The sequence below is a fragment of the Homarus americanus genome, unplaced genomic scaffold (genome assembly GCF_018991925.1).
Source record: "Homarus americanus isolate GMGI-L3 unplaced genomic scaffold, GMGI_Hamer_2.0 scaffold11022, whole genome shotgun sequence".
In the NCBI taxonomy this organism is placed as follows: Eukaryota; Metazoa; Arthropoda; class Malacostraca; order Decapoda; family Nephropidae; genus Homarus; species Homarus americanus.
In genome coordinates this window covers 9436773-9461931 of record NW_024737068.1, presented here as the reverse complement: position 1 = coordinate 9461931, position 25159 = coordinate 9436773, and the positions used below count along the sequence as shown (strand labels likewise).

General features: G+C 43.2%; 1 protein-coding gene across 1 annotated transcript in view; it reads right to left on the bottom strand.

Moving 5' to 3' along the window:
* LOC121873071 (sodium-dependent serotonin transporter-like) overlaps positions 1-25159 on the bottom strand; it is a 130938-nt gene that overhangs the window by 73671 nt on the left and 32108 nt on the right. Inside the window, 2 exon segments of the mRNA XM_042376388.1 lie at positions 10590-10693; positions 11050-11184. Coding sequence (XP_042232322.1) covers positions 10590-10693; positions 11050-11184 — 239 coding nt within the window.

Genomic DNA, 25159 nt, shown 5'->3' with positions numbered 1-25159 from the left:
CACAGAGTGGTGTAATACGTCTAGCGTGGCAGCATTATGTTAGTGTTCAGGTGCAAGCACCGCTTGCTTCCTCTCGCTTTCAGCTATAGCCGCTGGTTAGCCCTTGTGGTGAACAGGAAGCAACCTTGCTTAAGTCTTCCCCTGCCAATACACAGCCTCTTCACCATCAAGACCCCTTCTGTGCCTCCTCGTGGCAATACACTGCAACTGGGTGCCACGTGCTCCCAGGCTAGACCAGCAGAGGATCTCGGAGTAGCAGTGGGCCCCAGAGAGATAGCGCGTTTACATTGGTTACGGGAGTAAACCCCAAACAAAATATCTGCGGTGGAGCCCCGCATCAGGCAGACATGCTTACAGAGCTCCGGTAAGACCCCAACGGTGGCATAGACGGAAGAGGTGACCAGCATGGGAACCCAAGGACTACACCGGCGGATAAAGGCAATGCAAGATGGACAGGTTATTAAGGGAAAACCCAACAAACTGGGCTATCGGCAGTCCATTGCAACACTCTCTCTCTCCAGTCATTGCAGCACTTGCACCACTGGATCAGGAAAAGGGAGAGCCAAGATGTGTGGTTGCAGCCTGCGCTCCTGCCTCACCACATAAATCAACTCATGCACAGCCATCATCAAACCCCTATATTTCCAAAAGTCCAATGACAACAGGCGATCTCCCACCAATTTCATTTCAGGGCGCTATCATCCTGCCAAATTCTGAAAAAAATGTGTTAGGCCTCACCATTTCCTCCAATATGTCCTGGAAATCACGCATCCTTAATATAGCTAAAGCTGCCTCCCGAAAGATGGGAATGCAGTACAGATGCCGTAGCTACTTTACTCCTGAGCAGTTGCTCCAAATATATAAGGGATTCATTCGTCCTAACTTGGAGTACTGCTCTCATATCTGGGGTGGCTCTTCTTCTGTCCAACTATTAGATAGGGCTCGTAACACACGTCTTGCCTGCGGTGCCCACAGTTTCTCTGTGGATGTCGGTCACACTAGAATAACCCGTTTTAGTACCTCCTTCTTTCCTCACACAGCCAAACTGTGGAATGCTCTGCCTTCTTCTGTGTTTCCATACCTATACAATCTGTCTCACTTTAAAAAGCTGGTTTTCCGGCATCTTTGTGGTGTAGATTAACACAGTATAACCTTTTTCTTCTCTATTTTCAATTTCTTTCTGTTCTTTTTTCGCCACCCAGGCCCATTTGTGGGTCGTTTGACCTGTGCCCGGGTGGGCTAATTCCCGTAAAAAAAGCAAACAAACAAGATATGACCTCCGGGAGTCTCTAGTCACAACTCCGCACAGGGGCGGCACAGATAAGATAGTCGTTTATGAACTGGGATATAGGCTGCAGTGCAATCCGGTCCTGTCTGTGCGAATGAGCAGCCCCTACCAAGAGCCACTCCACTCATCCGACATGGGAAAGGGTCTAGAAAAGGTGCCCTAAACATAGCCTGCCGAAAGAACCAACCTGAATGGGCAGCCGCACCCAGAAAGGTCATCGTTATGCTGTCGAAAACATAATCACAATTACAGATCAAAGGAAAAACAAACTAAACAACCTCTTATGGTCGCTGCATGGAATGTCAGGACCCTTCTGGATACTGGCACAAATGGACGTCCTGAAAGAAGAACTGCCCTTGTGGCAAGAGAGCTGTCTAGGTATAACATCGATATAGCAGCCATTAGTGAGTCCCGACTCCCAGACGAGAGTCGACTTGCAGAATGGGAGTCTGGCTCCACCTTCGTCTGAAAGGTCTGCTGCGGAGAGATACCGCATTTTTGGGTTAGCTTTCCCATTCGCCAATCTATCCTACATAGAATAACTGAAATGCTTATTGGGATCAACGAATGCCTCATGACGCTCCCAGTCCCAATGAATTACAAATTTCATGCCTTCTTCATCAGTGCATACGCCGCCCTTGACAGAGTGCTAACCTTTATCCCCAGAGAAGGTTGTACTCCGAGGTGACTTCAATGTCAGGGTTGGCAGAGATGCTGATATATGGCAGGGAGTCATAGGGGGAAACGGAGTAAGCAAGTGTAATAATTCCAATGGACAACACATCCTCAGCAACTGTGCTGCACACAACCTCACTATCACCGACACCTTGTTTAGGCATGCCGACAAGTTCAAGGGTTCTTGGCAACACCCACGATCCAAACACTGGCATCTCATTGACTACATTATTGTCAGAGACAAAGATCGCCAAGATGTCCTCGTCACCCGAGCCATGCGAGGTTCAGACCACTGTGATACAGATCATCGGCTCATCAGAACCTACTCTTCATTTACTTCACCCCAAAACGGCGAAGGCAATGAGCCTCCAGAAGAGATTTTAACATCAAGCGACTGGAGGATCCAGTGGTAGCACATGCTTTCAGAGAGGAGCTCAATGATGAGCTGATAAACAACCTAACAACAAACAACCAACATCCCTGTGCCGAATGAGGTCCCATTAAAGCTGTCATCACAAAAACCTGTAACAAGACACTCGGCCTGATCAAAAGAAAACACCAGGAATGGTTTGGTAAAAATGACCCAGAAATCAATGTACTCGTCGATGATAAACGTGCTCCCTTAAATGACTGGCACAACAACTCTCAGTTTCGGACCAAAGCTGATACTTTCCACAAGAAGAAAGTGACGATAGGTTGAAAAAAAATTCTGCGAAACGCAAAAACTTGCGTGGCCCCCCACTAGTCATCCTATGGTAACTTCCTAATTAAAGACAAAGAAGGCATACGTGAGTACTGAAAAGAGCATTAGCATTTGCTGCTCAACCGAAACACCGATGTGCATGTCCTGACTACCCAGTAGGTCCCTCAGCACCCAAAGCTGACCAACCTCAGCTATCACCCATCCCGTGATGAGGAAGCTACTGCCATTAAACAGATGAAAATTAACAAAGCCACAGGTCCTGATGGAATCCCAGCGAGGTGTATAAAGCAGGAGGACCTCTGCTTACCAGCCATCTCCACTCAGTCCTAGAGAATGGGAAAAGGGGGAATCCCCCAAGGTCTTAAAGACGCCTCGATCGTCAATATTTATAAGAGCAAGGGAGACCGGCCAGACTGTGGCAACTACCGCTGGATCTCACTGCTCTCTGTAGCTGGCAAGATTATTGCCCGAGTCCTCCTAAAGAGTTTTTTTCCTGAAGGTGGAAAAGATCCTCCCAGAATTTCAATGTGGTTTTTGACAATCACATGGCACCACTGAGATATCTTTGCTGCCCGCCAAATACAGGAAAGTGCAGAGAACAGCGTCGTGACTTATACATGGCCTTCATTGACGTTACTAAGGCCTTCGGTCAACAGAGAAACTCTCTGACTGACCCTCAGTGGTTTTGGCTGCCCACCAAAATTCAATGCCATTATAAGGCAACTCCACGATGGCACGAGTGGAATTGTCCTATTCAATAGCACCCAGCTTGAGTTCTTCGCCATCCAAACGGGGCTAAAGAGAAGGATGTGTACTGGCTCCCAACTCTCTTCCATTTTGTTGGTTGCCTTCCTTACTCGTGCCAGTGCTAACTTAGCCGGCAGGTTGGACATCCAGTACCGGATGAAGGATCTTTTCATCATAAGATGACTTCAGGCAGGAAGAAAGATGTCGGCCGTTTCCATCACTGAACTGCAGTATGCAGACGACCTCACACTCGTCGCTCACACTGAACACGATCTGCAGGAGATCCTGAACACCTACACAGATGAGTATGCACATTTCGGCCTTGAGGTGAACGCTCGTAAAGGCGGCGTGAGACTGGTATTCTTTCGTCGATTTTTTGTCAACTTTCGGAAAATCTTAAAACTTTTTGTTGTGCACCGTCACACATGTGTTTAGAACCAACTCGCCAGTGTCCCTCGTTTGATAACTGTCAGCAAACTAGATGAATCCAACTGACGAAGAAGGCGCAGCAATGCTAAGCCTTTTTTGGTGTATGAAGAGTCCAGGTGATCCCAGAGTCAGCGGTGTTGCCTTATGTGGTCCACTAAGAATTATTCGGAAAAACGTGTCCATACTTGGTAAATTATTTTATCTGTTGGCTCCGTCATGTTGTTGTTATTCTCGCATCGTCAAAATGTAACAACAATGTCATTTTCTTACGTTTTTAAAATACGAAATTAAACATAATAATGAGATCTTGGGAAGAAGATTAATAATTACTTAATAATAAATTTAGTTTTATATTTTAAGTAAAAAAAAAATCATACAACTATTTGTAGTATCAATTATAGATCTTGAGTTGACTCCGGTAAGTTGTCGTACGAGTCGACAGTGCAGACGGTCTGCATCGTTTGAAAAATAGCCAACGATAACGCCGACAATTCGCGAAAAAATCGACGATTAATGAAAAAGTTAACAATAGAAATGCTAGTGTGACGTAGCCTTTAGACTCAGATTTTCCTTCAGCCTGCCCCTTTTTTAACCACACCTCCACCACCCATCCAGCTTAACGGTACTACCCTCTCTAATGTTACCCATTTCAGTACCTTGACTCCCACCTATCCACCACCGTGGACATCGATTAAGAGATTCAACATCGGACCATATGTGCATCTCAAACCTTTGGCAGACTCCGTACCCATGTCTTCAGCTGTAGGGAGCTGAAATTATCTAGAAAGTTGCCCGTGTATCGAACAGTGGTCCTCCCCACCCTGCTGTAAGGCAGACACATGGGTCACATAGTACAGGAAGCAACTCAAGGCACTTGAAAACTTTCACCAAAGTAGTCTACGTTCAATCCTCCGAGTTTGCTGGGAAGACAAGAGAACAAATGCCAGTATTTTCGCTGACACCAACTGTAGGAGCATCGAGGCTACCATTATCCACGAACAACTACGCTGGACTGGCCATGTTACCAGCATGGACGATAATAGACTGACAAAACAGCTACTTTACAGTACAGTCACCTAACGGATGTTAAACTTAATGCTGGCGGACAACGTTAAAGGTATAAGGACAGTCTTACGACAAACCTGAAAAAGTGATAAATCGACTCCCTTACCTGGGAGACGATCACTCCACACTGTAACGCTTGGAGTAGCATCACACGAGGTGTCAATACTTTCGAGTTAACCCGACTGCAGAACGGGGCAGACAAGCGCCAGCGCCGGAAAGATGTTGCCACCGCCCCTCCCGCACTAGATGTAGCCCTCCACACGTGCAACTACTGTGGACTGCTCTGTTGATCCTGTATCGGCCTCTCGAGTCAGCTCAGAGACCACCAGCGAAGGTGACATCCTTAATAACTCATATCATTGTATCATAGATGTATGATCGTCATACTCGATTCAGAGTGACAACAAGGGTCATCAGGAGGTCATCTGGGGGTTATCTGGGGTTATCTGTTGGTCATCTGGGAGCTATCTGGGGGTTTATCTGGGGGTCATCTGTGGAGATATATAGGGTTATCTGAGGGTTTATCCTGGGGGTCATCTGGTCGAGTTATCTGTGAGTCCTCTGGGGGTTCATCTGGGAGTGATCTTGGGGTCATCTGTGGGGTATCTGGGGGTCATCTGGGGTTATCTGGGGGGTTATCTAGTTACGGTAGAGTTTCAGAAAAATCTTGATTCCTTCTTTGGTTTATCTCTGGGTTATACTAAAGTAAGCCAGTGATATGGGTCCTTACGTCACCAGTTATGGAAAGTTCTATCATAAGTCCTTTCGTGTAGTCTAGTAGTTAGTTGCGTCCGTACACTTGTTAAGGGTAAATTTAACATGGGATCTTTTGAGAATCTATCATTGTATCGTAATTAAAGGGAAAAAACATCGAAAGAATCCTTGAGAATCCACCTTTGTGTCGTAGCTTAAGTGAGTCAGTTAGATACACTCTGCTATTTCTTATTTGTGGATAATTTTACTGTAAGAAACTATGAGAATCCATTTTTTTCCGTAACTTAAGTGAATCACTTAGATACGTTTTCATACTCATCAGTTCGGAGAATTTTTGAGAATCCACTTTTCCGTCCTAAGTGAGTCAGTCAGATACACTCTCACATCTCCCCAGATATAAGGTAAACACATCACCTTTCAGAATATAGTCACTGCTTTTGGGGTTGCGATCAACCTTTGAACTGAAGCCTTCACGTAATGCCCACCATTAAACTCAGGGCCCGACCACTTTATTCTGAGGGTAGCGTTGTATTTTAAAGGTTGAGTTGTATTTTAGGGACGGGTGTTGTATTTTAAGACGAAGGTGAGTTTTAGGGGATGAGTTGAATTTAAAGGATGGAGTTATAGTATAGGAAGGGTGTAATATTTTTCAATGTAATTGTATTTTAAGAGCTGAGTTGCATTTAAAGGATAGACTTGAATTTATGGGATGATATATTTTAGGAACGGAGGTGACTTTTAGGGATGGAGTTATAGTTTAGGGATTTTAGGAAATAGTTTCATTTAGAAGCAAACTTGGACAGTATTTTAAGAGACTGTTGTATTTAAAGGGCGGATTTGTATTTTAGAGGACGGGGTTGTAGTTTTAGCAGGTATTGTATTATAGGGGCAGCATTCACCTTCAATTAAGGTTTAAAGGTGATATGCAGGTTCTTAACACTGATTGAAGATCTTGACCAGAGAGAGAGAGAGAGAGAGAGAGAGAGAGAGAGAGAGAGAGAGTAAAATAAGGTTACTAAGGAAAAGCAGGTAACTTCAACCTTCCATTTTGTGGTTGACTTCATACTAATGACACAAACGTGATTAAGTTCTCACTTCTAGTTGGTAGCACTGCTACCCTCCCTCACACAACTGGTAACACTGGTACCCTCCCTCACACAGCTGGTAACACTGGTACTTTCCCTCACACAGCTGGTAACACTGCTCCCCTCCCTAACACAGCTGCCCTACTTCACACAACTGGTAACACTGCTACCCTCCCTCACACAACTGGTAACACTGGTACCCTCCCTCACACAGTTGGTAACACTGGTACTTTCCCTCACACAGCTGGTAACACTGCTCCCCTCCCTAACACAGCTGCCCTCCTTCACACAACTGGTAACACTGCTACCCTCCCTCACACAGCTGGTAACACTGGTACCTTCCCTCACACAGCTGCCCCCTCTCACACAACTGGTAGCACTGCTACCCTCCCTCACTCAGCTGGTAACACTGGTACTCTCCCTCACACAGGTGGTAACACTGCTACCTACCCTCACACAGGTGGTAACACTGCTACCTACCCTCAAACAGCTGGTAACACTGCTCCCCTCCCTCACACAGCTGCCCTCCTTCACACAACTGGTAACACTGCTACTCTCCCCCACACAGCTGGTAACACTGGTACCCTCCCTTACACACACACACACACACACACACACACACACACACACACACACACACACACACACATCAAGGATCAACAGGTGTTTATTCCCACACACACTATTGACTTCCGAAGTTCCGACCCCGTCAAGGTTCTACTTCAGAGATCCGGACTTTTGGTCTCTGTGGTCTATCTGTGGTCTCTGTGTGGTCTCTGTATCCTTGTACCCAGACATTTGGATTCTGTGGTCTCGGAGTCTACATGTGGTCTTTCTGTGGTGCATGTGGGCTTTCTGTGCTCTCTATAGTCTCTGTGGCATGTGTGGTCTTTCTGTGGCGTGTGTGGCCATTTTGTGGTGGTTATGGTCTTTCTGTAGTGTGTGTGTGGTCTTTATGTGGTGATGTGGTGTGTGTGGTCTTTATGTGGTGTGTGTTTGTGTGTGGTCTTCTGTGGTGTGTGTGTGTGTGTGTGTGTGTGTGTGTGTGTGTGTGTGTGTGTGTGTGTGTGTGTGTGTGTGTGTAGTCTTTCTGTGGTGTTTGTGGTCTATTTGTGATATGTGTGGTCTTTCTGCCGTGTATGTGGTCTGTCTATGGTGTGTGTGGTCTTTTTGTCGTGTTTGTGGTCTTTCTGTGGTATGTGTGGTCTTTCTGTGGTGTCCACACACACACACACACACACACACACACACACACTACATCCTTGACCACCGAAGGGTCAAGACGTACCTGGCGCTCCTCTCGGAGCAGCCAGGTCAACTGTTAAGTTGGCCCATACCAACCCCCTCCCCTGAACCCTCCTCCCCACCGGAATATCAACAAGTTCTCGCCAGAAGTTACATTTTCATTTAGGAAAGGAACGGAACCAGTGTTAAACAGAGGTGAACAATGGTGAACAGTGCTTAAGTCAGTGAGAACAACTCAACAGTAACAGTCGTACCCAAGTTAACCTTCACACAGTGAGGTCCCAGGTAACCAGTGATAACGGCCCGTGAGACCCAACAACAACCAGCGATGTGTTAATCCGTCTACGATAGAAAGGCCTAAGACCACACCTCACTCATATAACACCATCTGTGAGGGAATTACTACACCACATGTCCCTCATAACACCATCTGTGAGGGAATTACTACACCACGTCAAGTCCCTCATAACACCATCTGTGAGGGAATTACTACACCACGTGAGGTCCTCATAACACCATCTGTGAGGGAATTACTACTCCACGTCAGGCCCCTCATAACACCATCTGTGAGGGAATTACTACACCACGTGATGCCCCTCATAACACCATCTGTGAGGAAATTACTACTCCACGTCAGGCCCCTCATAACACCATCTGTGAGGGAATTACTACAACACGTGATGCCCCTCATAACACCATCTGCGAGGGAATTACTACACCACGCCAGGTCCCTCATAACACCATCTGAGGGAACTACTACACTACGTGAGTTCCTCCTAACACCATCTGGGAGGGAGTTACTTCACTACTAGTTTGCTGTTCAACACCTACATTAATCTGTATGTTCACTGTATGTTTCCTTACCTTTCTCTAAGGAAGGTTTTTGTTAAACCACCAATGTATGTAATAAGTCATTTATGTCCAATGTATATTTTCAGCCTTCAGGCTGCAGAATTCTTTCAATAAACCGTTAATTATTATTATTATTATTATTATTACAACGAATATAGCACTATACACACAGTAATTAACACACAACACACCTCATTCATCACCAAACATCTGGCAGGAACTTAATACTGTACCTCCAGATGCTTATTAGTACATCTATCTAGTATATCGTCCTCCTCTAAGCACCCGCTGCTGTTGTCATCTGATTTACGATGTTCATAGTTTGTTGGACATGAGCTCAAAGGTGGAGATATGAACTGGGTATTCTGAAAGTTTCGTTGGGTGAATTTCCCCTTAATTGAACTTTCTGCTAATTGAAGTTTTCGGTAACTAAGGTTCTAAAAAGTCTGTAGAGTGAATTATCTACTGTGTGAAATATCAGTAGACTAAGATCATGAAAGTTTCGTAGATGGAAATTCCTGGTGAACGGGAGTCTAAAACCTTTGTAGAGTGAATATTCCGCAAAGTAAAATTCTGAAAATTTCGTAAAGCGAATCTTTCACTAACTAGGATTATGGGAGTTTCGTAAAGTGAATTTTCCATTAACTAAGATTCTGAATATTTTGTAGAGTGAGTTTTCCGCTAACTAGGATTGTGAGAAAATGTCGAACTGTTTCAATGAAGTCACGACACAATTGTAAAGACTCAAAGGGTTTACAAGGCACTAAACTAACCAACCGACTCACTTATGATATGTAGTAAATGACAACACACAAATGGTTCAGTTACAAATACGACTGAGACTTCAAAATGCTAGAACGGGTATACGAGGATGAAGGGGAATATAGTGCAAGAGGAAGAGAAAAAGGAGGAGGAGGAGGAGGGGGAAAAGGAGGAGGAGGAGGATGAGGTATAGTGGGAGGAAGATGAAGAGGACATACAGAAGGAGAAAGGAAGTAAAAAGGTGAGGTATACAAGAAGGAAGGAAGAAGAGGAGGAGGAGGAGGAGGAGGAGGAGGAGGAGGAGGAGGAGGAGGAGGAGGAGGAGGAGGAGGAGGACCCTGGCGGAGAGTCATAATAATGAACTCTCGTTAGACGCTGGTTGATGGAGTGCCCACTTACCTCCTCTCCCCCCTCCCCTGTCCCTCATTCCTCTCCCCTCTCTCCCCCTCTCATCCCTCCATCCCTCCTTCCTATCTCCTCATGATGGTCATTATCAATCTGTCTATCTGTCGGTCAAGGTTTTAAAATAACCTTTAATAAACATACTCCACGAATACTGAAGTAAACTGAATCACTGAATCACTTGAATGAATCATCACACTCCGTCATTCGCGTCCCCTGAAAATCGTTTTGTCAAGCTAACCAGAAACAACGAGAGGTTCAGTATCATAATCAGAATCGTAATGATCGAGAGAGAGAGAGAGAGAGAGAGAGAGAGAGAGAGAGAGAGAGAGAGAGAGAGAGAGAGAGAGAGTAAACAGCGAAGATAAATCCACTGCCTGATATGGGCAGATTGTTAGTGTGGACCAATCCGAGTTGGTAAATTTACCCTAAACCTGTCAAAGTATTACAGGTTAACTTTCATGTAGGTTGTATTTTAACCTCTTACGATGCTGATCCATACAACATGAAAAAAAACTTGTTGTAGACCTGTACGATCTACTGTCGCAGTTGTTGTAGTAGTTGCTGTTTTAGCACCTTTAGTGAATGTTGTAGTAATAGTAGTAATTGTTGTCGTACTTACCTGTAGCAGTTGTTGTGGAACTTGTTGTAGGAGGAGAGGGCAAGGAGGGTACCGAACCCAGGTCCCAGGCTGAAGAAGATCTGGGTGGCGGCGTCGACCCACACCTGAAGGAGACGCCGAAAACAAGCTATAGTCATTACCAGCACTCAACTATTAGAATGGGAACTGGATTTACCTGTCAGACGCTTAAATGGCACCCTGGGCTCTCAAAAGACACTCAGGGCATTCAAAAGGCACCTAGGGCACTCAAGCGACACTCTTGTCATTCAAAACACACGCAAAAAGCGCTCAAAAGGTTCAGCAATACCAATATCATTGTCACTCACTTTGTTTAAATTTCAATATCACGTCTTGGATTTCTTGAGCATTTGCTGCATGGGCCGAGGAAACCATATAATAAACACCTTAGGATTATCCAGCATCTAGAAGCAAGTAAGGCAAGGAAAAGTATTGTACGCACCTTAGCTTTATCAAGCATCTGGAAGCGAGGGGTGATGTAGTAGAGGATGCCGTTGGTGGCGCCAGGAAGAGTGACGCCTCGCACCAACAAGATCAGCAACACTACGTACGGCATCAAGGCAGTCACCCACACAGCCTAAGGATGGGTAAGCGCCGCCATAAAGAGACAAATCCACGTGTTTACAGAGTCGCATCATAGTGAAAACATATGTACGTAAAATAGTGAGGTTTTTATGGAATACACTTATATATATATATATATATATATATATATGTTTATTTATTTATTTATTTTTAATGAAGAGGAGAACAAAGGAAAACACAAACATCTTTACTAGGTTGGGTTTCTTTAATTACTAACATTTCGGAAAATCATTTTTCATCATCAGAGCCTAGAAAATAGTCAAAAAGTTTTAAAAAATACAGGTAATATACAATAAAAACGAAACATTATTCTAAAATTTACCTTCCGCAAAAGTTTTAAAAGACCATTATAATTTAAAACCAATAGGTATGACGGGAGACCTCCGTGGAAAACTAAAATCAGAAAATAAACTAAAACGTACATGAGGTATTACCTTAACTGAGACGAGCCTCAGTGAGAAGAACACAACAGTTCAGAGGAAGCCATTTCACAAATGGATGGCTTTATTTTGTATTGATGCAAGGCTTCCGTTATGAGGAGGTCCGTTTCACAGTTGCTCCTGCCAAGAACTGAGAAATCAGACTGCAAAATCGGGTGGGCATGTTGGTGGGCGTGGTTACGGAGAGCTGAATGTGGTGGTTGGGTGATTAACTGGTCTGTTCGGACGGAACGGCCCACGTGAGTAATCAAGTGTCTTTTTGTTTTACCTTTTATGATGCTCTATAGCTAGCACACATAAATTGATAAACAACTGAGGATTGCAAGTGTGTGGAAACATAAAATTTACTAGTGAATTAGAAAAGGACATTATTCTACCATTTCTTGATATTAATATCCACCGTCTGCATAATAGTTTCCAGACAGCCTTATACAGAAAACCAACATTTACTGGTTTGAGTACAAAATTTTCATCATTTATTCCTCTTAATTACAAACAAAATCTAGTGCGTACTCTCACCGATAGAGCCTTTAATATATGATCAAGCTATTTCCACTTGGACTTTGAACTGAAATATATAAAGGAAGTAATCTTTAACAGATACTTATATAGGCAAAACCCTTAATAGGATTTTTGTTCCAACACAGCCTCAAATCCACACCGTTCCTGAACATTTATTCTATTTCACCATCCCGTATACAGGTCCACTCAGATTTACCCTTAGAAACAAACTTAAGAAGCTTCTCAATGAATTCTATCCATAAATTTCTCTTAGACTAGTCTTCAAAACCCAGAGTTCAATTTAAAAATAATCTTTGAAACTAAAGACACCATACCCACACACCTGCAAACCTCAGTTGTTTATCAATATAAGTGTGGTAGCTGTAGGGCATCATAATGGGTAAAACAAAAAGACACTTGATTACTCATTCCATGAGCACGCTGGCGGTTCCGTCCGAACAGGCCAGTTAATCACCCAACCACCACATTCAGCTCTCCTTAACTTTATAATATGGACACGAAGTAGTACCTTAAGTTGTGTATTCTTATATTACTCTATTAATTATGTATAGTAAAGTATTACAGAACATGTATTAATCCTATGTAATATTTCCATTTATTATGCACCATGTTATGTATGTGAATTATCATATTTACATATTATGTATTCAGCTTGTGAATGCTGGCATCTGTACATGCCAGCGCAGAGTGATACAGGGAGTTGAGATCGCTAGTCATTATGGTGGGGAAGCCCACTGTCTATTTGTTTCCCCTGTACATCTCCCGTACGAGAATAAGAACCTATTTTCAAGATAACAAGTGTTTGCATGTACCCTCCGTAGTGTAGAACATTTTGGGGGTATCAAAGACAAACATAGAGTAACCACGCCCACCAACATGCCCACCCGTTTTTGCAGTCTGATTTCTCAGTTCTTGGCAGGAGCAACTGTGAGACGGATCTCCTCATAACGGAAGCCTTGCATCAATACAAAATAAAACCATCCATTTGTGAAATGGCTTCCTCTGAACTGTTGTGTTCTTCTCACTGAGGCTCGTCTCAGTTAAGGTAATACCTCATGTACGTGTTAGAATAATGTTTCGTTTTTATTGTATATAACAACATTTTGTTTTGTTTTACTATTTTCTAGGCTCTGATAATGAAAAATGATTTTCCGAAACGTTTGTAATCAAAGAAACCCAACTTAGTCAAGATGTTTGTGTTTTCCCTGGTTCTCCTCTTCATTTTATATATATATATATATATATATATATATATATATATATATATATAAATATATATATATATATATATATATATATATATATATATATATATATATATATATATATATATATATATATATATATATATATATTTATTTTTTTTTTTGGAATTAGCCTACCCTGGCAAAGGTCGAACGACCCACAACGGGGCCCAGGGAGCGAAACAATAAGAACAGATAGAAATTAAAAATAGAGAAGAAAAAGGTTATACTGTGTTAATCTACACCACGAAGATGCCGGAAAACCATCCTTTTAAAGTGAGACATATTGTATAAGTATGGAAACACAGAAGAAGGCAGAGCATTCCACAGTTTGGCTGTGTGAGGAAAGAAGGATGTACTACTACGGGTTATTCTAGTGTGACCGACATCCACAGAGAAACGGTGGGCACTGCGGGCAAAACGAGTGCTACGAGCCCACGGCCTTGCCGGCAGTCACAGGATGCCAAATCCACCGAACATTGCCTGTTAAAGTGCCTGTAAAAGAGAGAGAGTGAAGCAACATTGCATCGAAGAGAAAGGGAAGAGATATTGTCAACTAAAGGAGGAGAGATAATAAGACGAAATGCCATTGATTCCACCCTATCTAACAGTTGGACAGAAGAAGTCACTCCAGATATAAGAGCAGTACTCCAAGTTAGGACGAATGAATCCCTTATACAGTATACTTGAAGCAACTGCTCAGGAGTGAAGTAGCTACGGCATCTGTACTGCATTCCCAACTTTCGTGAGGCAGGTTTAGCTATGTTAAGGATGTGTGATTTCCATGACATATTGGGGGAAATGGTGATGCCTGGCATATCTATTTCAGAATTTGGCAGAATGATGGCGTCCTGAAATGTAATTGGTGGGAGATCATCTATTTTAGAAAGTATAATTGGTAAATAATGAGTTATATTACTATTGAATTTAACCAAGTTTCTATCTCCCCATTCAGAGATGCTGCACAGATCCGCATTGGTAGAAGTAATGATGTCAGCTCTAGAAACAGATCTAGTTTAAGAGTTAGGAGGAAGGGGAAAATGTAAAGAAGAGTGAAGAGAAGAATCATCAGCGTAAGAATGGATAGAATTAGTTGTAGTGTGAAGTAAATCATTGATAAAAGAAGGAAGAGAGTAAGTGAAAGAACAGAACCCTGAGGGACACCACCATTGATAGAGAAAGAGCAAGAGATCGATCCCTCGACAACAACTGCCATGGAACGGTTCTCAAGGAAGCTAGAGATTAGAAAATAAAGTGGGGGAGAGAAACCATAAGGGGGAAGTTAAGAAAGCAAAGACTTGTGCCATACCCTGTGAAATGCTTTGGAGATGTCGAGGGCCACGACGGAAGTTTCCCCATAATCCCAAAGAGAGGATGACCAAAGATGGGTGCAATAGGAGAGCAGATCACCAGTAGATCTCGCCTGGCGAAAGACATACTGGTGATCCGACGAAAGAGAATGGCGTTCAAGGTGACGGAGAAAATGGGAGTTCAAGATAGTTTCGAAAATCTTAGAGAGGGATGAAGTTAAGGTAATGGGGAGATAGTTAGAGGGATTAGAATGGTCACCCTTCTTCGGGATGGGCTGAGCCAAGGCTTTCTTCCAAAAAGAAGGAAAAGTTTGGGTTTTGAGGCAGAGGCGAAAGAGGCGAGCAAGCACAGGGGCTAGAGCTTCAGCACACTCCCTCAGAACACGAGGGGTTATTCCGTCCGGTCCATGCGCCTTACTCACATCCAACCTGGATAACACACCTGCAACCCTGCGAGTGAAGATTATTGGAAATTGCATAGGTTCAGTAGGAGGTGCAGGGGTAGGAGGGGTAGAGTGGGAATCGTCTAAGGTGGAATTAGAGGAGATTAAGGCTTTGTCAGTGGGAGAATTGGCTATAGAGTTATGAGGGTGGAAGAGAGGAGGAAAAGAAGGAGTGCAGAAGTTATTACAGATGTTTTTGGTTAAGGACCAGAAGGATTTACTAGAGGAAGAATTAGTCACGACAGCGGTCTTTCTTTTTATAAAATAGCTTACAACGATTCCTAAAAGTAATGAAAGAGGTGTGGGTAATAGGAGAAGGAGATAATTTCATAGCTTGATATGCCCAATTTCTCACCCTGCATGCGATCAAACCATGATTGTAAATGAAAGTTTTGGTAGAAGATGGGATAAATGCACTCATACCACCCTGTATAACCACAGTAATGCTGTCAGGACATACCGAGGTGTCCTGAGTGTTAAAGCAACATTCAACCCAAGGAAAGTCGGTGAAAAATTCTCGCAAGGATTGCCAGCTTGCCCTCCGATTAGTGCCATAGTTGACGTTTAGATGGGGTGGGGGAGGTGGTCGTGCCCAGTTTGATTTAATAGAAATAAGGTTGTGATTAGAAGTCCCTAAGGGGCACAAATTGAGTATGAATAGTGTGAAGGGTTAGAGGTAAAACAAAGATCAAGAATGTTAGCAAGTTGATCGTCTCGATCAGGAACGCGTGAAGTGTGTTTGATTATTCGTTCCAAATCATTAAGTAGAGAAAAAGAGAGTTCCTCAACTCCACCTGGGTCAGAGCCAAGTCACTCTTTGTGATGTACACTTGTACAGTCTCGTTCAAGATTCTTCCAATACTGCTGGAGACAACTGGCAACTCAAGACCGTAGTAGAAATTGTGAATAAATGTAAAAATGATCTGTGATTGGTTACTTAGTTCCCATTGCTTAATTCAATGATTGGGCTTTGTTGTTTCGTATTACATTATACTACGTACTATAGTAAACAAACGGTCTTGAGTTGCCAGCTGTCTCCAGCAGTGTTCGGAGAATCTTGAACAAACTGTACAGTACATTGAAATCCACTAGGTAGAGGATCTCGGTGTTGGGGTGTGTGGATAGCAACGACTCATGGCAAGAAGTGAGATAGTCAAAGAGTTCGAAATAGTAGGTAGAGTTGGGAGAACAGTATAGGAAACAAAGAAAAATAGTCACAGTTGGTAGTGATATTTTGAGCCAGATGACATCATAAAGGGGAGATTCAAGGTCCGTGAGTCGGGCTATAGGTGTACGTGTGTTGCAGTAGGCGCATACACCTCCCTTAGAACGGAAGAGGTATAAAGGTTGTTGTTGGAGACTTGAAAAGGTTTGGGTGAAGCTGCTTTGGTCAGTTGAAGTTGGAAAGTAGTATGAGGTCGAGGGAAGAGGTTAATAGATGGTGCTCCACAGAAGGAAAATTGGATCTCAGGCCGAGGTGACGTCAGTTGAGGGACCAGTAACTTGCTGATGATTAGGTCGGCCCCTGTGTCCACAACCTTCCCGACCAATATTAATATCAACTGACATAGGATAATAAAATAGAATGAATAAAACAGATCAAGAATGAGTACGGTTATATTTGTTGTGTTGTCAATTGTAAGAGAGACAATTGAGACCCTGCAATTGTGTGTAAATGAGGCAGAAAGATAGATTAGTAACCTGGGACTTGTTCACAATTTTCGTAATGCCATATGGCAGCAGGGTCTACCATTAGACAATACATTATGCTTCCAATATATATATATATATATATATATATATATATATATATATATATATATATATATATATATATATATATATATATATATATATATATATATATATATATATATGTGTGTGTGTGTGTGTGTGTATTCAGGTTTTTATTATTTAAAATACATCAAAATACTGTGTGCTTAAAACAATATATATTTTTTCTAAGTTTCTCAATAAAAAAAATAGAACAAAACAACCAACATAAAACAAGAACACTGTAATGTCAACAAGTTGCCCCACAACACTGGCTTACCAAACTTATCATGAGTTACCCAGACTGACAATCAACATTAAAATTAAGTAGGTGAGGTTCACTTGGTTTGGGGGAGGTGGAAGACTGTGATAGACCAATGAGCCTCAAGGGGTGGAGTAATGGTAGCAGTGGGCCTCCCATAGACTGGGAGGCGAGGACCCTTGACCTTCGGGGACTAGATGGAAGCAACTGAAGGCCACTAGACTGGAGGTAGCTAGAATAGCAGTGGTGTGTGAATCTGCACCGGCACAGGTCACTCATCCAACCTGGGGCCTTACTCTCTGCTTGACCCTTGGCAAAGAGTAGGAGTCCTGGACGGGCGCGTAAATATATGATTAATCACCCAGGTGACCCGACCCAGCTAGTGGTTAACTACCACAACTAAACGAAGAGAAATCCGGATCCAATTCAGCTATAACAGAAACGTCCATAGCAGATTCCACGACTCAAACTATTAAATACTTACAAAATATATACATGTATAATTGTACAGTATATACAGTATACTACATATAAACTTGCGTAAATAAATAAACAAATAAACAAATAATTTAATAAATAAATAAATAAATAAATATATATATATATATATAAATATATATATATATATATATATATATATATATATATATATATATATATATATATATATATATATATATATAATAAATTCCGACCGGTTACATATATATATATATATATATATATATATATATATATATATATATATATATATATATATATATATATATATTATATAACCACAAGGAAAGAAACACAGAATTCCCAAGCGGTTTCCTGTAATTCATCTTCAGGGGGTACAGGTGTACTCACCCTGAAGATGTGAATTACAAGCTGAGCTTTGTTTCTTTCCTTATATATACCTAGATCACTTCTACAGTGATTTACTTGCAAATATATATATATATATATATATATATATATATATATATATATATATATATATATATATATATATATATATATATATATATATATATATATATATATATATATATATATATATATATATATATATATATATATATATATATATATATATATTGAATATGCTACCATATAATACACTCATACTGTGCGAAGATGCAAATATTAATCTGTACATACAGACACACATATTGTACACATTCAAGTACAATCACACGTAAATATAACATATATACATTCAAATATAAATACATAAGAATTCACATAGCACACACACACACACTAATAGAAGATACACAAAAAGTAGATTCGTTTTAAATTACATAAAATTACATTCTCACATAAAATCATATCACGAATACATACATGCATGCATACATATCACATCAGTCTCCTTAGCACGGACTTCCATATACAAACAATACCTCACTAGTCGGGAATCAAACTCTGGCCTTCTACGGTGAACACGAACCGCTACCACCGCGTCACGAGGACCACAAAAGCAATCCTAGGCCTTGTTATATTCCACACAAAGCCTGTTCAACGTGCTTGTTAAGCGCCGTGAACCTTCATTCGGGACAGGTGAGGCCGAGACCAAGTAGGTAACATTAGAGAGGGTAGTACCAATGAGCTGGATGGATGGTGGAGGTGTGGGTGAACCAGGGCCAGGATGAAGAGAATCTGAGTCTTACGTAACATTCACCTCAAGGCCGCAGTGGGCATACGTATCTGTGGTAGGTGTTCAGTATCTCCTGTAGGTCGCATTCATCGTGAGCGACAAGGGTGACATCGTCTGCATACTGAAGTTCAATAATGGAAGCTACAGACACCTTTGTTCCTGCCTGCCTTGGGTCGTCTTATGTTTAAAGACCCTTCACCTGGTACTATCGTCCACCCGCTGGCTAAATTGGCACTGGCACGAGTAAGGAGGGCAACCAACAAAATGGAAAGGAGAGTTGGTGCCAGTATGCATCTTTGTTTTATCCCTGTTTGAATGGGGAAGAACTCAGACTGGGTGCCATTTTGCAGGACACTGCCGTTCATGCCATCGTGAAGTTTCCTAACAATGGCGATGAATTTTGGTGGGCAGCCAAAACGGCTGAGGGTCCGCCAGAGGGCTTCCCTGTTGATCGAGTCAAAGGCCTTGGTTAGGTCGATGAAGGCTATGTGCAGGTCACGACGCTGTTCTCTGCAATTTTTCTGTATCTGGCGGGCAGCAAAGATCATGTCAGTGGTGCCACTTGATGGTTATGAAAGCCACATTGAGATTCTGGGCCTTGGAAGAAGACTGTTTAGGTGGACTCGGGCAATAATCTTCCCAGCTACGGACAGCAGCGAGGTCCCACGGTAGTTGCAACAGTCTGACCAGTCTCCGTTCTTATAAATATTGACGATGGAGGCGTCTTTAAGAGCTTGAAGGATTTTCTCCTTTTCCCATATATTTTCAGGATAGAGTGGAGACGGTTGGTAAGCAGAAGTCCTCCTGCTTTTTACACCTCGGGTGGGATTCCATCAGGCCTTGAGGCTTTGTTATTTTTCTTCTGTTTGATGGCAATAGCTACCTCATTCAGGAATGGAGGATAGCTGAGGTGCGTCAGCTCTGGATGCTTAGAGACCTGCTGGGTAGTCAGGACATACATCTGTGTTTCGGTTGAGCAGTGAATGGTAGTGCGCTTTCCAGCACTGAAGAATGCCTTCTTCATCTTTAATTAGGGAGTTACCGTCGGGTGGCTGCGCCATGAGTGATTGGCCCTTAAAATTTTTAGTGGCATTGAAAAATTCGCATCTTGTGCTGATCTGCAATTTTTATGTTCATATGCTTCTTTTTAAAGTAGTCGTTCTTTAGATTACGAAGTTTGCGCTGTGCCGCCGTTTTCTTCTTGTGGAAGGTATCAGCTTTGGTCCAAGAATGACAATTGTTCTCGCACGTTTCTCATTGATGAGTAAGTACATTTTTTTTTTTTAATTTATTGGGCACCCCTACATCCTTGTGAGGTGAAGCGCAGAAGCGTTTACAGCGCCCAACAGGAAGCCTGCTAAGTTCATGCTTGCCTTATGTCTCATGAGTTAAGGGCGTAGAAGCCTGAAGAGTCGAGGGCGTAGAAGCCTGAAGAGTCAATGGTTTATCTAAACAAGTTATTGGAAGTTCCAACAACTTGTCCCTGAATACGAATTCAACTTTCAAACTTATGCTAGGTGAACAGGGACCAAGGGACTAGGAAGAGTGTCCAAACAACTTCCACCGGCCGGGAATCGAACCCGTGACATCTTGCTTGTGAGGCAAGAACGGTACCGGCCTCTACCAGCTCCCCAGTAAGTACATTGATTTCAGGTAATTATCAAACTAGTGTTGGCGTATTTCTTTCGATGTGATCGAAGGTCTCTCTGCAGGTTTTGTCATGGCAGCGTCGAGAATACTCCATTCGGCTCTGGGATTTTGGTTGTTTGTTGTCGGGTTGCTTATCAGCCCATGTTCGAGCTGCTCTCTGAAAGCATGTGCTACCATTGGATCCTCCAGACGCTTAGTGTTAAAACCACCTCCTGAGTCTTACTGCCTTCGCCGTTTTAGGGCGATGTGAAGTGGTGTCTTTGACGATGATGATCAGTGTCGCAGTGGTCTAACCCATGCATGGTTCGGGTGATGAGGACATCTCAGCGATCTCTTTTCTCTGATAATAATGTAGTCGATGAGATGCCAGTGTTTGGATCGTAGGTGTTGTCACTAACCCTTAAATTGTCGGCCTTCCTAAACAAGGTATTGGTGATTGTGAGGTTGTGTGGAGCACACTTGCTGAGGAGGAGAAGGCCGTTGGGATTCTTGCCTAGTACATTTCCCTATGGTTCCCTGCCAAATGTCAGCATCTCTGCCAACTCTGACATTGAGGTCACAAGGAGCCAACCTTATGTTCTGTGGGAAGAGGTTAGCACTGTCGTGGTTTTGCGTAAAAGGCCTCCTTCCATGAATAGGACTTGCATCTGTTGATCCCAACAGGCAGGATAGCTCCATAAATGCTGTTTATCTCTGCAGTAGGCTTACCCTTCCAGGTGAAGGTATGACTAGACTCTGGTTCTATTAGTCGATCCTCGTCTGGGGCCGGGACTCGCTGATGGCTGCTATGTCAATGTTATACCTAGCCAGCTCTTTTGCAACAAGAGCGATTCTTCTTTCGGACGCTCATTTGTGCCAGTATCCAGAAGGGTCATGACATTCCATGCAGCGACCATAAGAGGTTGCGTAGACTGTTTTGTTTTGATCTGTGATTATGATTTTGTTTTTGACATCATAAGGATGACCTTACTGGGTGCAGTTGCCCAGTGAGGTTCTCTTTAGGCAGGCTATGTTTATGGTACCTTTTCTAGCCCCTCCCATGTGGGGTGAGCAGAGTGGCTCCTCAAAAGGGCTGTTCAGTCGCACAGACAGGACCGGATTACACTTCTGCCTAGATTCCAGTGCAAAAACGACCATATTATCTATGCCACCCATGTGCAGAATTGTGACTAGAAACTCCCGGCAATCATTTCTGCCTGTCCCCGTCGCCATAGGACTTTTTAAGGTATAAAGGTTTTCATGATGATTAGAAGTATGATGAGCTGGATGATGGTTGTACAAGGTTGATTTATGTGGTTAGACAGGATAAAAAAGCAATCAAACATCTTGGCTCTCCCTTTCCTGATCTAGTGGTGCAAGTGTTGGAACGGCTGGGGAGAGGAGAGTTGTAATGGACTGCCGATAGCCCAGTTTGTTGGGTTTCGCCTTAGTAGCCTGTCCAAGGCATTGCCTAAGTCTACTGGTGTTGTTGTTGGGTTCCCATGGTGGTCACCTCCTCCGCCTATACCGCCGTTGGGGTCTTGTTGGAGCTCTGTAATTATGTCTGCCTGATGCAGGGCTCCTCCACAGAATTTTTCGTTTGGGGCTTACTCCCGTTGCCATATACCTACCAAGATTAATCCGCAATGGAGCAAGGCAGTGGTTGGTGAGCGCCAGGACGTATCCCCATGCCAGTGAGCCTATGCGCCGTCCCTCTGGGGCCCTGCTACTCTAAGAACCCCGGTTGGTCTGTCCTGGGCCCACAGGGCACCCAGTTACCGTGTGTTGCCACGAGGAGCAGGCAAGTCTTGATGGTGAAGAGGCTGTGTACTGGCGGGGAAGGCTTATGCAAGTTGCTTCCTCTTTGCCACGAGGTTAGCCAGTGGCGATAGCTGAAAGCGAGAGGAAGCAGGCAGTGTTTGCACCTTATCACTAACATAATGCTGCCACACTAGACGCATTACTTCACCCTGTGCACACAGACACACACACACACTAGTGAAGGATTGGATGCAGATGTGGCTGTGAGATCCCCGTTAACCGGAATAATTGGTACAGTGCTCTTCCAGGATTGAGAGATATCTCAGTATGGAGATGAATTTTCTCATCCTTGAAAAACCGCATGGAATTTTTTCCGGGTATTGGTAAATGTTTCCACGTCTAAATTACAACTCTGGCATGGACCACCGTTGCTACAGCCACAGCCAAAGAACTGTATTTATTTATGCAAGCACGGAAAAACACAGGCATAATCTATTTAATGCAGAGGAAAGTTCGTGTAAGCTGGGACTACAATTCGTGGCACAACAGCTGCCTCTGAGGAGGCTGTGTTCTTTTTATCAACAGGTATTATAGTGCAATAATAATCTACAGTATACTTTATGAAACACTCTTCTGCTTTGCGTGATTCTCCTAGCACTCTTCCAATACATTAGGCCGAAGTCACAAACGAAAATGGGAAATTCGTTCCCATGGCCGGAATGAACAGATTTTTTCTGGAATTTCTTGGAATGGTAATTTTCCCAGGCTATTAGCGAGTTCCATGGATCGAAGATTCCAGCTATTTGGGAATCATCCATGAGTGTAACCCCTTATTGTAATTAGTGAAAGTTATTTTCTTTCAGATAAAAAGTGGAAAACTCTCAGATATATGAGAGAGAGAGTTAGAAAACGTAAATAAATTATCAATGCTGATGATACTACTTCCACCCACTTCTGGCCCAGCCTACCCACTCTTATGTCACTTTCATGTGTGTGTGTGTGTGTGTGTGTGTGTGTGTGTGTGTGTGTGTGATAAAATGTTTGTGTAGCTTATTTTGTAGATATTTGTATTATATAAATATTATAAAAATCCCAAGCTCTACAAATCCGCAACATCCTCTTCTAAGAGATAAGGATGCAGATGAGAATGTGAAAAATTGTGGATGCTCACTGGATGCGGATGCATATGTGACATCTATCACTAACCCACATTCAAAACTAAAAACGTACACATAAACTCACATAAACACTTATTCACGCACAATACTTTCATACACACAATAGTACAGTCAGCAAAAAATTATTCTGCACCCCTTAGTGTGATGGCTCTCGCAACGAACACTGCGAGACTAACGCCATGTATTGGTAAGGTTGGTGTTTCTGATTGTGTGATTCATTGTAAAACTAATGTGCTGTTATCCTTATATCATGTGTAGTAACCACAGAGAAATTATCAGGAATACATATAAAACCCATAGCACTTAAACCAGATAATGTCATAGCATTATATACTATACGGTGTATAAGTAGTACTACGTTTAGTCACTCACATACGGTAGGAATGGCAGGCATTCTAGAAACTGAGGTGCCGTATAGGAATTTCGCATACTACGAGATGCAACAAAATTGTGTAAATACTCATGATTATAACCACTATCTGAGAAAGTGATGAGAAGTGGCATAATACAAGACCTCAACCAGAAAAAAACAACACGAAACATTTGTAACGTAGGAAAGTTATGCAACATTACGCATAGGTAACAGAGCTATCGGAAAGGTGGGAGTTAAGATACGAGCTATATATCTTTAACATGTCACAATGTATGATAAGAATAGAGGTTGACTGGGGGCTACTGGTAGTAAAATTCACAAAGCAAAAGCATTGTCAGTTTTATTTAACACAGTGTAGCAAAGAATTTCGCGAAGGAAGTGTGATCGTTTAAAAGAATGTAATGAATCTGTTAGAAACAGAGCAGTTTCGATCTGCAAAGAGCAGACCATCAGAGCAAACACATGTACACGCAGACACATTGAAACACCTTATGGTAAATACTGTCTACAGAGTAACTGGCAACTCAGGAAGCCAGGGCTACCAACATCTGCGTTGACTCATGGGTGTTTTCAGAATTCTTGGTCCGGTGTGTCATACTGTAGGAGCCCGTAAAAGTGCAGGATAATATAGTGCTGACTGTACATACACACAATGACTGTTTACGTAGGAGGTGAAGACGTGAGGTTATATACAGTAAGTTGGTGGGGTGAGGGATGGTAGGTGCTCCTCCAACCAAGAAATGAACCAATGCTGTTTACTTTCTTTAAGAAACTATTGGGAAGAAACCTCTCTCTCTCTCTCTCTCTCTCTCTCTCTCTCTCTCTCTCTCTCCTCTCTCTCTGGGCAGACGAGGAGTGAGAGGTGGATGAGGGCAGGATGTGCTGGGTGAGCCAGGAGTGGGTAAGGTGGGCCAGAGAGAGGGTAGGGTGGGCCAGGAGAGGGTGAATTGGGCCAGGAGAGGTAGGGTGGGCCAGGAGGAGGGTAGGGTGAGCCAGGAGAGGGTTGGGTGGGCCCAGGAGAGGGTAGGGTGGGCCAGAAGAGGGTAGGGTGGACCAGGAGAGGGTAGGGTGGGCCAGGAAGGGTAGGGTGGAGTAGGAGAGGGTAGGGTGGGCCAGGAGAGGGGTAGAGTGGGCCAGGAGAGGGTAGGGTGGACCAGGAGAGGGAGAGGTGGGCCAGGAGAGGGGTAGGGTGGGCCAGGAGAGGGGTAGGGTGGGCCAGGAGGGTAGGGTGGGCCAGGAGGGTGGGGTGGAGCAGGAGAGGGTAGGGTAGCCAGGAGGGTAGAGGTGGGGCCAGGAGGGTAGGATGGGCCCAGGAGGGTGGGGTGGAGCAGGAGAGGGTAGGGTGGGCCAGGAGAGGGTAGGGTGGAGCAGGGAGGGTAGGGTGGGC